General features: G+C 42.0%; 1 protein-coding gene across 1 annotated transcript in view; it reads left to right on the top strand.

Annotated features, from left to right (window-relative positions):
- The window catches only part of CELF4 (CUGBP Elav-like family member 4), a 579,256-nt gene that overhangs the window by 556,462 nt on the left and 8,034 nt on the right, over nucleotides 1–14,760 (top strand). The window contains 1 exon segment of the mRNA XM_056824360.1: nucleotides 7,337–7,608. Within this exon segment, the coding sequence (XP_056680338.1) occupies nucleotides 7,337–7,608 (272 nt within the window).

Here is a 14,760-nt window from a genome sequence, read left to right as displayed (position 1 = left end):
GTTAGTACTCAGCTAGTAATTACAGGAAGGTGATTTGAACCAAGGTCTCTTCTGACTCCAAATTCACCAAATAGGTTTTGCACTGAACCACAGCATCTCTGGTTGATGTCAGTTCACATAGAGCCTTAAATTCTAGCCCGAGATTGTGGTTCAAGTCAGGAGACAAGTGAGGAGACACTGAAGAGTTGGTTTCCTTTTCCTTCTCCTTTTCTTTCTCCTCATTCTCTTTCTCCTTCCCCTCCTCCTCCTCTTCCCCCTCTTCCTTCTTCTTCAGAACAGGGGAGGGATTGGTTCAGACCTGTGAACTGAGATTACTTTTTGCATCTCAGTGAAAGGTAGACTACAGAAGAGGGAGATGGGAACCAGGACAACCTGCTAGGATTCTAGTACATTAATCTGGTTCACTGGTTCTCAAAGTATGGTCCAGGGACACCTGGGTGTCCCTGAGATCCTTTCAAGGAGTTGGAACTATAAACTATTTTCCTAATAATACTGAGACATTTTAATTTCCAATATGGTAAATATCAAATATTTGATACTTGACAGTACCATTCCCGCAAGCCACCCTCTTATATCACTTCTCTTTTACAACCAAACTCCTAAATGTCATTTTAATAAAAACAAAAAAACATAAAAGCTCTTTCAGGGAGGTCCATCATCAACAATTTTTACAACTATAAAAGAGTCCTGAGACCAATCTAATCTGACAGACATTTATTGAATATTTACTATGTATATACAAGATGCTATGTTAGACCTTGGGTTATAAAGACCAAAATGAAAACCAGTTTTTGCCCTCAAGGAGCTTCTGTTCTGTGGAGGAAGGAAGCAACATATAAACAGAGAAGTGGGGTACTGGTCAATGCTTAACAACTGGATCTCTGGAATGGAAGAATAGAGGAGAGTTTTTGCAAAGGCATGGAAGTGGGAGATTATATACCAATTTAATAGAAGAACAAATAACCCAGTTGAGTTGAAAAATGAAGTGTGAGAAGAGGAGTAATGTGAAATAAATATGGAAAGTAGGCTAAAGTCAGACTGTGAAGAGTTAGCATTTTATCCTAAAGGAAATAGGAAGCTACTTAAAGTAACCTTAGAGAAGTTTCAAGTGACCTCCTGCAGAAGGTTAAATTTGAGGAAAGGTGTAAAAGAAGTAAGGGATGTCAAAAGACAAAGATGAGGAAGGAAAGAGTTTCCAGCATGATGGATATCAGGGAGGCAAAGGATGTGATACATCTGGGAGGAATATACAAGGAGATAATTGAACCTTTAGGAACTGATAAGATAATCAAGAGAAGGTTAGGGTAGGCTTAAAGAAAAGGAAGCATGAATTTATTAAACACCTTCTATGTACCAGGCACTGTGCTAAGTACTTTACATTTGATCCTCACAGCAAACATGTAGCATGGATAGAATTATTGTTCCCAATTTACAGTTGAAAAAAATTAGACAAACAGACATTAAGTGACTAAATCTAGCCTCAGACTAGCAAATGTATGAGGCTAGATTTTAACTCAGGTCTTCCTAACTCCAGACCCAGTGCTTTAGCCATTATGCCACATAACTGCCTCAAGAAAAGATAAGGCTCTAAATAAGGGTGATGGAAGTGAAATTGGAAGAAAGGGAAATGGTCACAAAGGATACTAGAGAGATAGAATTGATAGGGTCAGGCAACTATTTAGATATAGGAGACAAAGGAAAAGGAAGAGTCAAGAACATCTCCAAGGCTCACCAATCTGGATGAATGAAAAAATACTGATGCTAGAAAACAGGGCAACTGGGAGTAGGAGGAAGATCTAGAAAGAAAAAGATGATGGATTGAGTTTGAGGTCCCAAAAGGATGCAAAAGAAGGATGTAAAGATGGATGGCAGACAATTGGAGCTATCATAGTGGAGAGGTCAAGGATGTAGACAAAGAATTTGGATGAAGCTGAAAATTATCACCACATGTAGATGAATGAAACTGCCAAAGATAAAAGTATAGAGAGGAAAAAGGATTGCTGAGGACACAAGCATGAGGGATTTATCTGCTGTCTGTAACATGCCCAGATCTTCCTTCATCTCTAAAAAACAAAAACAAAACTTTTACTTGATGGCTAACATCTTATTTCACTTCTCTTTTGCAACCAAACTTCTAAAAGTCATCATGGATTGTCTCCATTTCCTCACCTCCCATTAATTTCTCAATCCCTTGTAATCTGGCTTCTCACCCACAGCTGAACTGAAATAATTTCTCCAAGGTTACCAACAATCTTTCAGTTGTTAAATCCAATGGCCTTTTCTCAGTCTTTAACCTTCTTTACCTCTCTTCAGCAGTTGATACTCTTGATCACCTCTTCCACTCTCTTATCCCTTAATTTTTGTGACTCTCTGGATTCTCCTCCTTCATAATCTTGACCTCTCCTGACATCAAGTATCCTTGACCAGATCATCTTTATGACTCACTTCCTCTTCTTGACTGCCCCCCCAGGGTTCTGCCCCAGACCTTCTTTTCTTCTTTCTATTCTCTCTTCATCACCCAAGGATTCAGTTATCATCTCCATGAAGATTACTGCCAAAGCTGTACCTATAAGCCATACCTCCCTTTTGAGCTCCAAAACTAACCATGTCAGTCCCGTGCCCAAGAAACTTTGGTCAGTGGTTCCCAGTTGCCTTTAAAATGGTGACTAAATAGAGCCCATTAAAGCACATAGATCAAACTAGATCCCAGGTTTCCAAAACTTTTCATTGTGTTTATATATACATTTGGGGAGACAGTGAAACTTCCATCAAGTCTGCTTGAATTTCGGCTAGCTGTCTTTCATTATGGTAATAGAGGTAGAATGATTTAGGACAGTGGAGTAAAATTCAAACACTAAGCCATATATAAAGACCCCCACAAGCTTCTTATTGGCCTAGAAAACCACATACTAACATCATCTATGCTTTATTGTATTTCTTATTTACTTCATCAAAAATTTCCCAATTCAATTTTAACCTGTTTTAGGCTACAGTGGGGAATATTGTGGGCTGGCTAATTTAGCTAAACATCAGTGCTTTCCCCCCCAAAAAAGATCAGGGCTTAGAACTATAACATTGAATTCATAATTTTACTAATATATAGTTTGAAAATCACTTTATGAATATATATATATATATATAAAATCACTAGATCTGACAATCTAGACCTGACAATGACTGTGTGTGGGTAAATACTACAGTAGAAATCTATTTTACAGATGAGGAAATGGAGGCTGAGAGAAGTTAAATTATTTGCCCAGGATCCCATAGTTAGTAAATGTCTGAGGCAGAACTTAAACCCAAATCTCCCAAGCTCAGCTGCCACTCACAACATGAAATGTGTGAAATGTGTGTGTGTGTTGGAGAGACAAACAAAGCCTAGACTATATCATTTAATGACAAAACTCCATTTTTTTCTCTACTGTAGTTGGTTTTTCTGCTTCTGTCAGAAGACAGGAACCAATCTTTTCACAGCTTCGATACTGGCTAATCCAGTTTGTTCTTGGTTGGGAAGCAGTTGAAGCATCTAATTGTTAACCAATACTTCCTTGCTATGTGCTAGAAAGAACAATTTCACAGTTTATCCTGTTCAGTACCAGTGTCAATGCCCTTATTATGGAACAATCTCTCTTAAACCAAGTATCTAAGATGCCCTTTTACTGAAAGTGCTGTTATAAGGGATTATTTGAATGATAAATGATAACTAAAGTCAGGGCTTCTCCCTTCCTCCCTTTTCCTCCCTTCCAACAACATCTGCCTCAATTATTTCTAATTACCTAGGAGAAATGGCTCAGGATAAAGGACCTACTGTGATTCAACATTTTTAAATTGAATATGTTAAACGAGTTGAACAATTTTGAAAAAAAATAAAGACCCTAAAATAGATTAAAGTTCAGACCAAAACATCCCAGATACATTGCACAAAAATAAATATCTTCTTTAAAATTTTTATTCTTTATAGAAAGTATGATAATATAGTTAATAAGAATACTGAATTTGGAGTCTGAGAACTTGGATTTGAATCCTGGCTCTTCTATTTGCTATGAGTTTGATATTGGGCAAGCTATCTAATTCCTTTGGATTTCAGGTTTTCATCTATAAAATAAAGGGGTTGGATTAGATAGCCTTTCACATCCCTTCCAGCTCTAAATCTATGATCACAGAATCTCTGCTGTCACTGACTGGCTGAAAAAGTTTCTTTTTCTCTTCCTTATATGGTTAGAAATCTCATCTAACCCAGATAGCCGAGAAAAGAGGAATGTATATTAGTGCTGGTAATCCATATATATCTCTGTGTATTGTTGGGGTGGGGAGGGAAGAATGAGCTTGGAAAGAAGAAAGACCCAGGTAATATTGTTCCTTACCCAGAATGCTTTTCATTATACCATACTATCTCTTACTGTTCAGGGTAAAAGTATGGTAGAGACATGGCCTATTCCACTGAGATTTAGGAAGTGAGGAGTGTTCTAGTCTGCTATGTCCCCAGAGCCTCAGCAATTCCCCAGACAGGGCTTATTGACTTAGGTTAGATCTCAAAAAGAATTTCCTGAAAGTTAGAACTGTAGGACTGAAGACAAAGGAAATTTCTACAGTCTTCATTGATGGAAATTATAAATACAGGAGATAATTCCCACAGTCCTCATATGTCAGGGCAAGTGCCTTTTGAGAACATAAAACCTCAAAGATTCCTCATCATGTGAAATCTTTCCAAACTTCTCAGGGCTTTCAAAGACCCCTAAAACCAAACACTTAACTACATCTCTGCCTCTTCTCTTTTCCCACTCTTCATCTCTTCATCTTCCTCCTGAACACAGATACACTAATTCTCATCATCTGTGACTCCTCTCTCTCTCTCTCTCTCTCTCTCTCTCTCTCTCTCTCTCTCTCTCTCTCTCTCTCTCTCTCTCTCTCTCTCTCTCTCTCTCTCTCTCTCTCTCTCTCTCTCTCTCTCTCTCTTCTCCCCGAATCTTAATTTCTTTCTAAGAGTTTTCTCTTTTCTCTTTTTCCTCATCTTAGGGAATTCCACCACTTCCTCATCTCTCTTTTCTTCCTCCTTTGCTCACATCTGGTGAGCACAGAGCAAAAAAACACCCCAAATCAGAGTGGACTTTGACTTTGACATCACCAGCAGAGGGAGAAAATACTGGTGCTGTTGTCTCTTCTCTTGGTGGATGCTCTGGTGCCTTAAATCCAGTATGTTGTAACAGTCAGGATAAATGAATCGATTAAGGAAAATGGCAGAAAATGAAACAACAACCAAAAAAATCCTAAATTGTGCTTCTACTTACCTTTTTCTTCCCAGAGGTAATTGTTTACATGAACTCTTCTCTCCATTCTGCAGATTAAAACCTCTGCATTTGACAAAAATGTGGGGATCTCCTAAGCTATCCATTTCTTAGCACTAAGCAGGAACGGTTTCTGTGACCCAATCACAATTAGCCTATAGACTAGAAGCCTAAACAGTTGCACAATTTGTTCATTTTATGCCTTTTCCTCCCTGCTCTTATCATAACACATTCAGATAAGAATTATCTGAAATATCAGGAAGATAAAAATGTTTCATTCTAACAAATAATAGATTATTTAAAAATCTTTGGCAAACAGACACATAAAGACACGTTCATTGAATTCCCTGCCTATTCCTGGCATTCTGGCTTTGCTCTTTCTCCTCTGGATTGCACACAGCTGGGAGAAGAGAGCCCTAGTTGCTGGTGAACAATCTATCAAAGAGACATCCGGTCTGATGGGCTCCCACCCACAAAATGCTATGAGGACTCGAAGCTTCAGGATCCTCCAAAATCCTTTTCTGGAGCTAGTCGATGGCTTTTTGGAGTGAGGGGAACATGAAGGTCACAACAGCCCCTGGAAAAGGAGCTGGGGGTCCCGGGAGCAGAGGCCTTGATCTCCTGCTACAGGATAAGGGTATAGCCCTGTGAAGAGGTCTGAGTCACAGAGTTTGGCAAAACTGCTTGATGAAGTTTGTCTTTTGGTCTACAATGGCCCTTTCTGTGCTCTTCCCCTGCCCCACTTCCCCATTACCCCAATTTAACTAGGTATCCAGTATTCTCTGGTTTAGGTTTTGGGAATTAAATATGTTCCTCTTTGGTTGGTGGGGGAGGGAGGAGTTGCAGTTTAAAAGAGAATCTTGGAGATAATCATGCTCAGCCCAAAGAAATGAAGCAATAATGTGAAATTGCAGGCAATGGGAAAGGGGAAAGATTTTCACATAGAGAGAACTTCTGGCATTCCTCATAACATGCCATACATGTTCTATCTATGGGTAAGGCCAGCCCTGGTATCTGAGCCCAAATTTCCTCAAATCTAAAGGAGGCTGAGGTCAGAGGATCTAGGTTCCAATCCTGGCTCTGCTACTTACTACTTGTATGACCTTGGGTAAATCCCTTTACTTTTCTGGGCCTCAATTTCCTCATTTGTAAAATGGCGGAGTGGGGAGTGGAATAGTTGATTTGTAAGTTCCCTTCTCACTCTAAATCCCATGATTTTATGACCTTGGAAGCTCTTCATGAGGGGTTAGGTGGGGGAGCTGGAAGGACAGAGGATGGATGCTTTGAGAGTATGATGTAGGAGGAATTTTTGTTCAGAAATGGGTTGCACTAGATGGTCTCAGAGGTACCTTCAAACAAGGAGATAAAGTGATGCTGTTGCCACTGATGCAGGTACCTGCTGAGGAGATGGTTGGGACCTGCATGCTCTGAAGTCTGGGAGGGAGACAGTAGCCCTCAGGGTTTCAGAACTGAGATTTGTATTTCCTTCTGCAAAAGCCACAGGCAATCATACTGTTGGAAAAGGTCCTAAGGACTGGGAGGAAGGGAGGAGAGGGATAAACTAATAGACCATGGGCAGGAAGTTTCTTGGGAAGATGGTCCCAGGCTCTGGTGAGTCCATTAATGAACAAATGTATGCTCCTTGACTATTGGGGTGTGGGACCTGCCTCCGGGGAAACCTCAGGTCTGACGGGGGAAGACATAGGATCATGGGATTTCAGAGTTGAAAGGGACCTTAGAGGCCATCTAATCCAACCCACCACCCATCCCCATTTTACAGATGAGGAAACTGAGACCCAGAGAGGTGAAGTGACTTGCCCCAGGTCACACAGGTAGTAAGTAGCAGAGTCGGGATTCTTACCCAGGTCTTCTGACTCCAAATCCAGGGCTGTCTCCACCACACCACACTGGATGATGGCACCTCTGTGGGGGCTGCATCCCCGGGGAGGGGGGCGGGGGAGGCTGCCTCGGATTCCCTCCCAGCCACCTCATCGACGCCTCTCCCCGTCCCTTCCTTCCTTCCTCCCCTGCCCTCCCCCTCCGGCCCCCAGTGTTTCCCCCCACCCCGGGTGGAGTCGCGGACGGCGGCGTGGACGGCCCCGAGGCGGCCCCGTGGAAACCCCGGCCCTCGGTCTCCCCGTGTCCCCGCAGGCTTCGTGAGCTTCGACAACCCGGCCAGCGCGCAGACGGCCATCCAGGCCATGAACGGCTTCCAGATCGGCATGAAGCGGCTCAAGGTGCAGCTCAAGCGGCCGAAAGACGCCAATCGCCCCTACTGAGCGCCGGCGGGAGCGTCCCCCGGGGGAAACCAGGACTCGCACAGGTAACTGGGGCTGGGGGGCCGGGGGATGGGGTGGGAGGGGGCGGGCCCGACTGTTCGGACCCGCCGCAGTCTGCTCCTCCAGACCTGATCTCGTAGCTTTCCTGGGACCCGCCGACCTTGGTCCTCCCGTGCCGTCCTGGGCCCAAGCCTCCTCCGCCCTGCCTGTCTGCCCACTGGGCGCCAGATGACGGAAGGAGGCCGGGGTTTGGGAAGTCGGGGAGAGGGGAAAGGGGAGAGGGGGCAGAGTCGGCCAAAAGTCAACAAGGCAATTGGAGAACGGCCTTGGATGAAGCAGTCTCTCATTGGGGACACCGGACCCTTAGGAGTGTGCCCTGACTCAGGTCTGGGATGTAGGATATTTGGACTCAAGTTAAACCCGGCATCCCCTTCTCCCTCCCTAACTCCCCCCACTCACTTTTATGACTTCAGGCAGATTCTCTCCTCTCCCCGGGGCTGCCCTGCTGAAAGGAGGAGAATCTTTTCCATTCCCCTTCAGATCAGGAAGTCTGGCGGGGGCCTAATAGAGGACAAAGGGCTAGTGGACGCTGGAGAGGTCATGGGGACAACGGAGTGGTCAGTCAGAAGATACACGAAGTGGGGGTGGGGAAGGGAGGGAGAGACAGACGTTCAGAATGACAACAGACTGAAAAATATGAGTTGGAGGATTGATGGCTTGAACACTGATTTGGTCAGATCCAGAACAATTGAGACACCTTGATAATTCAAAGATTTGAAAGTAGAGGAGGAGTATTTCCAAACACTACTCAGTGGGTGACCTTAGGCAAGTAACTTACACCCCTGGGTCTCAGTTTCCTCATCTCTATAATGAAGGGATTGGACTAGATGATCCCTAAGAGTTTTTCCCAGCTCTGAATCTTTGTTCCAATAGAATATAAGCTTGTTGAGAGGGGGAGGTTATGTTTTTGTATTTGTATTGTCAGCTCCTGGCACATAGTAGGCATTTAATGTATTTGTTGAATGAATGAGCTCATTATTAGACTTCTGGCTAGAGTTCAGTCCCAGCTAAACTCTCACAATAACTGCCACAAAGCTCTTTCCTAGTATACTCACATTCTAACCAATTTGGTTAGGACTTCCTGGTTCATCAAACATTAGAAGCAGAGGAGAAGTATGTTTGGTAATACTAGTTAGGCATGCCAATCAGGAGTGAGATGGGAGTCAGAAAAACTAAAGGCACAGTTCTGTTTTACTGAACATAGAATAATTGAGTTATCAGGGAAAATGAGATTATATTCAGTATCTTGTTTTTAGTAAGTCAGGAATATGTAATACCATTTTTAAGAGTTATATTTAAATAGCAGCTTTAGGTTTTAGATGTAATACTATCAAGTTCTGTGTGTGACCCTGGGCAAGTCACTTAACCTCTTATTTGCTTCAGTTCCTCATATATAAAACTACTCTGGTGTCTTTGCCAAGAAAACCAAATGGAAGTCTAATGCTTTCTGGGAGCCCAAGTACACAAGCTATCACATAAGAAGTGAGAAGGAGCACCTTTGTCAAGTTTGACAGGAAGGAAGGAGGGAAAGAAGGAAGCACCATGAATAAAAAGTCCATGGGTCTCGTGGAGGAGGACATGACTGAATGGCTAACACCTTGCAAGTATCTGGAAAAGTTGTTTTTGTGGGATGCCTCATTCTCCAAAGATGCTTAATAAATGGAGTGTCACCATCCTTAGGATGAAGAGGATCCCTTTTGAAACATAAGTGAGATAAGTTTAGGGCACTTGAAAGGAATCCATACTTTACAGTGTGAGTAATAAACTCTGATGGAATTTATCACTGTCAAGAGGCAGGCCAATTTGTACAGGAAATCCAAACTGATCCAAAAATGTTTTGGACAAATAATAGTTCCATTCCATGATTGAAAACAACCAGTGCCTTTGAGCCTCAGTTAGCCGCAGAATACTGACTCATGCTGGGCATGGTTCTGACCCACAGTGTCACAGAGTGATAACATTGAAGAGTTGAAGGGAGCCCTTCAGGCCAAACTCATCCAAACTCCTTCCCAGTCACAGGAACACCTTCCAACAAGTGGTTATTCAGTATGTGTGAACACTCCCAGTGAAGAGAAGCTCCATCTCTTATGAGGCAGCCAGGTTAAACAATGAACTCATTATGATAGTTCTTTTGGAGCAGAAGGGATTGGAGGTTGTGCCCATCACCTCCTTCTGAGGTCCTGCTCCCCTGGATAAGGACAGGGCTTAAGAAGATTCAAATGCAAGGTAGTTAGCACAGAGGGCAATATACCTGGGGGTCTCTATCCTTGCTCTGCAGCTTAACTAGCAGCACAGTCTTGGGTAAATGAGGAGCTACCTTTAGGCCTCAATTTCCTCATTCAGTTCAATAAACTATATTAAAGGTATAACTATATGCTAGGCAGTGGCCTAAGGGACAGAGCCTTTTTTTAATTCCTTATCTTCTGTCTTAGAATATCCATTGAGCCATCTAGCTGAATCAGTTATAGCCTTAACATTTTTTTTCCCAAACTGTGGAGGGAATTCCCTTCAAGGATTTGGATCAATTAAATTGAGGTGTAAAGTGACTTGCTTAGGGTCACATAGTCTAAATGTGTCAAAGGTAGGACTTGAATTCAGGTCTTCTGGACACTGAGGCCAACTTTCTATCTGCTCCTTCAGAGCTATCTGTACTTCAATCAACTGAGTCAATCAACAACCCTTTTTTAGATATTTACTGTATATGCTAGGCAGTAGTTGAGGAGTTAGAGATATGAAGGCAAAAATGAAACCAATTTCCATCCTAAAGGAGCTTACGTTCTATCAGAGGAGGAAATATATCCATAAAGAAGCCTGTGTGCAGAGTAAATACAAGGCAGTTAGGGAGAGAAGGAGGACATGAGTAGATGGGGGAGGGGGGAGAAGAAGGGGGAAATCAGTGAAGTCTTGGGGTAGAAGATAGTATGGAGAGGTCTTTCCACACAGAGGAGATGGCCAGAACAGAGGCACAGAGATGGAGTGTTGTTTTTGCGCATCAGAGAAAAGGTCAATTTGGCTAGAACATAGAGACTATGAAGAGGAATAACCTATAATGGGGTTGGAAATATGGATTGAGGCCAAGACGTAAAGGGCTTTAAAAACCAGAGGAGGGTTATTTTGTTTGCTGTTTTTATCCTAAAGGCAATACGGAGCCATTGGAATTTATTGAGCAGGGGAATGACATGATCAGACCTATACTCAAGGAAAATTATTTTGATACCTAAATGAAAGATGAATGCTGAGAATTAGGAAGAAATTTGAGGCTAGGAAACCAATTAGGAGACCATTACTCTAATCCAGAAATGATAAGAGCCTGATTGAAGATGGTAGTTGTGTGAGCAAAGAAAAAGGATCAGAGATGAGAGATGCTGAAGAAGTGAAAATGGTAAAATTTGGTAACTGATTAGATATGTGGGGTGAGAGGGAGGAAGAAGTTAAAAATAATGAACAGATCACAAATCTGAGAGACTGGAAGAATGATGATGCTCAATGGAAACACAGGGAAAGAGAAGAGATTTGGAGAAACATTGATGAGTTTTGTTTTGGGCATGTTGAATCTGAGATGACCTTAGGATATCCAATCTGAAATGCCCAATAGGCGACTGAGTATTCAATACTGGAGCTCAAGACAGACTGAGACTGGATATATAGATAAAGATCTATGACTCATTGGCATAGATATGATAATTGAACAATGTGAGATGATGCTGATACTGAAGATAGGGACTGAACGTCTAGGCCAGTGGTTCTCAACCACTTTCTAATGCTGTGACCCCGCAATACAGTTCCTCATGTTGCAGTGACCCCAAACCAAAAAATTATTTTGGTGGCTACTTCAAAACTGTAATTTTGCTACAGTTATGATTCAGAATGTAAATACCTGATATGCATTATGTATTCTCATTGCTACAAATTGAGAGGTTGAGAACCTCTGTTCTAGAGGGAGAAGAGGGATCAGACAAAACTTTGCCCACAGTTAGGAGGCATAAAAAGAAGACTATGAAAGAATAATCAAAAGGGTAGGAGGAGATCCAGGAAAAAGTGGTGTTACTATAATCCAGAAGAAGAGGTTGTTCAACAGTTATCAGAGAGGCCAAGAATTGAGACTGACAAAAAAACTGGGCAATTAAGAAATTCTTGGAAATTGGGATAGAACAGTTTCAGCTGAGTGATGTCAGAAGCCAAATCACTTAGGGTTGAAGACTGAGTGAGAGGAGAGGTCAGGGAGGCAGTAAGCACAATGGATTTTTCTAGCAGTTCGACTGAGGGTGGCTCTGTGAAGGACAATACTTTGGAGAGGTAGTATGGTCTAGTGAAAGTCCATGCTCTCAAGTAGATGCTTTCTGCATGGAGACAGCAGAGGAGAGTTGAAAACCCTCTGGATCCAGTCAGATGTAAATTCACATCCATCCTGGTTTGGATCTAGGGCTAATCACTTCATCTTTCTGAGGTTCAACTTCCCTATATGTAAAATGGGACAAAAACACTTATGGAGTCAGGTGTGGAAAGCCTTTTGTAAAATCCAAAATGTTATATAAGTGGGAGCTTCACAATAAATGGAGTTAGAGTAGATGATTTCCCATGTCCTTTCCAGCTCTAAATCTATGCCCTAAGTCCTGACCCACATCTTTTAAGGGTCTGCCTTTTTCATTAAAGCTCAGTGAATCATTTAGTATTTTCAACTACATCCAGTCCCTCCAGGGGCTCCTCACCTTTTCCTATTCCAGTGTTATCTGGCTTTCAGTGAACTTCCTCATACCCTCCATGGAGTCTGAAAATAAATAAATTCTAGAGTTTTTCATATACAGGCATATCTTGGAGATATTGCAGATTCAATTCTAGACCACCACAATAAAGTGAATACTGCATTAAACCACCGGCAGCTAAGTGGCTTGGTGGATAGAGGCCTGCCTGGAGTCAGAAGGATCTGGGTTCAAGTCTGACCTCAGATAGTTCATAGTTATGTGGCCCTGAGCAAGCCACTTAGCCCCAGTTGCCTAGTCCTTACTCCTCTTCTGCCTTAGAATCATTTATATCTAAGGCAAAAGGTAAGATAGATATCTAGATAGATAGATAGATAGATACATAGATACATACACACATAGATGAGTGGATAGATATATAGATAGTTAGATACATAGATAGATAGTTAGATATATAGATAGATACATACATACATAGATATATAGATACATAGATAGATGAGTGGATAGATAGATGGATGGATAGATAGATAGATAGATACATAGATAGATAGATAGATACATACATACATAGATACATAGATAGATACATAGATAGATACATACATAGATACATAGATACATACATACATAGATAGATGAGTGGATAGATAGATAGATAGATGGATGAATGGATAGATAGATACATACATACATAGATACATAGATAGATATATAGATGGATGAATGGATAGATAGATAGATAGATACATACATAGATATATAGATAGATGGATAGATAGATACATAGATACATAGACAAAGAGAGAGATAGCAATCAGCCCAGGAAAATGAATTTTTTGCTTTCCCAGTGCATATAAAAGTTACGATTACCCTATACTGTCGTCTATTAATTATGCAATAATAAAATAGTATATAAATAATGTACATGCCTTAATTTGGAAATACTTTATTGCTAAAAATATTAATCATCATCTAAGCCTTCAGCAAGCTGTCATCTTTTTGCTGGAGGAAGGTCTCACCTCCATGTTGATGGCTGCTGACTGATCAGGGTGGGAGTCTCTGAGGGCAGGGGTGGCTGGGGCAGTTACTTAAAATAGGACAACAGTGAAGTTTTCAGAATCCACCGACTTTTCCTTTCCCCTGAACACTTAAAGCCATTTTAAGGTTATTAATTGGCCTGATTTCAATATTTTGGGGTCTCAGGAAGTAAGAAGACCTGAGGAGAAGGAGAGAGACTGAAACAGCTGGTCAGTGGAGCAGTCAGAACACACACAATATTTATTGATTAAATTCACTGTCTTAAATGGCTGCAGTTTGGGGCGCCCCAAAATAATTACAATAGTATTTCAAAGATCACTTATCACAACTCACCATAAGGGGTATAGTAATAATGAAAAAGTATGAAATATTGTGAGAATGACCAAAATGTGCCCCAAAGATACTATGTGAGCACATAGTTTTGGAAGACTGGTACTAATAGACTTGCTTCACAAAAGATTGTCACAAACCTTCAATTTGTAAACAAAAGGCACAATAAAACGGGGTGTACCTGTATGCGCAGGAGAAACAAAACCTCTATTTCAATAAGATAATATAATTATTTACAAAATATTTCTCATACTCCCCCCCCCCCTTACAAAGGTTTTCAAATTCCCTGGAGAGAAATAAACATACCCCTGGCTGTGAGCCCTGCCCTAGGACCAGTATGGCCCCTCCTGCCCATTTCCCTGCTTCTTGTCTGAGGCCCACACCCATTTTCAGCAGGTTTGCAGGAGGAAATGTCCAAACCCTCAGCCCAATGAACTGTCGCATCTTTCCTAGCTCAGATGAGCAGGTTCCCCCATTAGTCCTGCCTTTCCTCCTTTGCCTATTCCCAGGTTCTCCTACCTCCGCTACCAAAGGAACTGTTTTTTCCAGAAACCTCTCATGGAAGCCTTATGATATTTTACAAATAGTGAACCTTATAGGGACCTGCCATGAGTCAGAAGCCCATTTTCACAACTCAGCTGGGATAGGAAAGAGGTTAGGTTCTGGGCTCTGAGCTTAAACTGAACTCCAGATATATTGAGCTGAGTTCTGTGTTCTAGGTGGGTGGTCTGGGTCTTGGGAGGGACTGCTGACTCACATTCTAGCTTGGGTCCATGGTTAGGCCAGGTTCAGGGTTCAGGGCTATGGGGCCAGGGCTCTGCACTTAGTTGTGATATGGACCCTTGGGTCCAGGCTCTGTGTTCTGCTTGGGTCTTCTAGTCTACAAATGGTAGTTCCTAGGGATAGGGGCCACAGTAGCCACAGATGATCCACAGAAGCCTGTGGATTGCCTTTTTACTGGCCAGCCTTATCTCTTGGAGTTGGATTCATTTCCTACCTACTGGCAACAGGGATCTCTCAATCTCTTCTAGCACAGGAATTTTGATACAGAAAGACAGAGACCAA

The sequence above is a fragment of the Monodelphis domestica genome, chromosome 3, assembly GCF_027887165.1.
Source record: "Monodelphis domestica isolate mMonDom1 chromosome 3, mMonDom1.pri, whole genome shotgun sequence".
In the NCBI taxonomy this organism is placed as follows: Eukaryota; Metazoa; Chordata; class Mammalia; order Didelphimorphia; family Didelphidae; genus Monodelphis; species Monodelphis domestica.
This window is presented reverse-complemented; position numbering and strand designations above follow the sequence as displayed.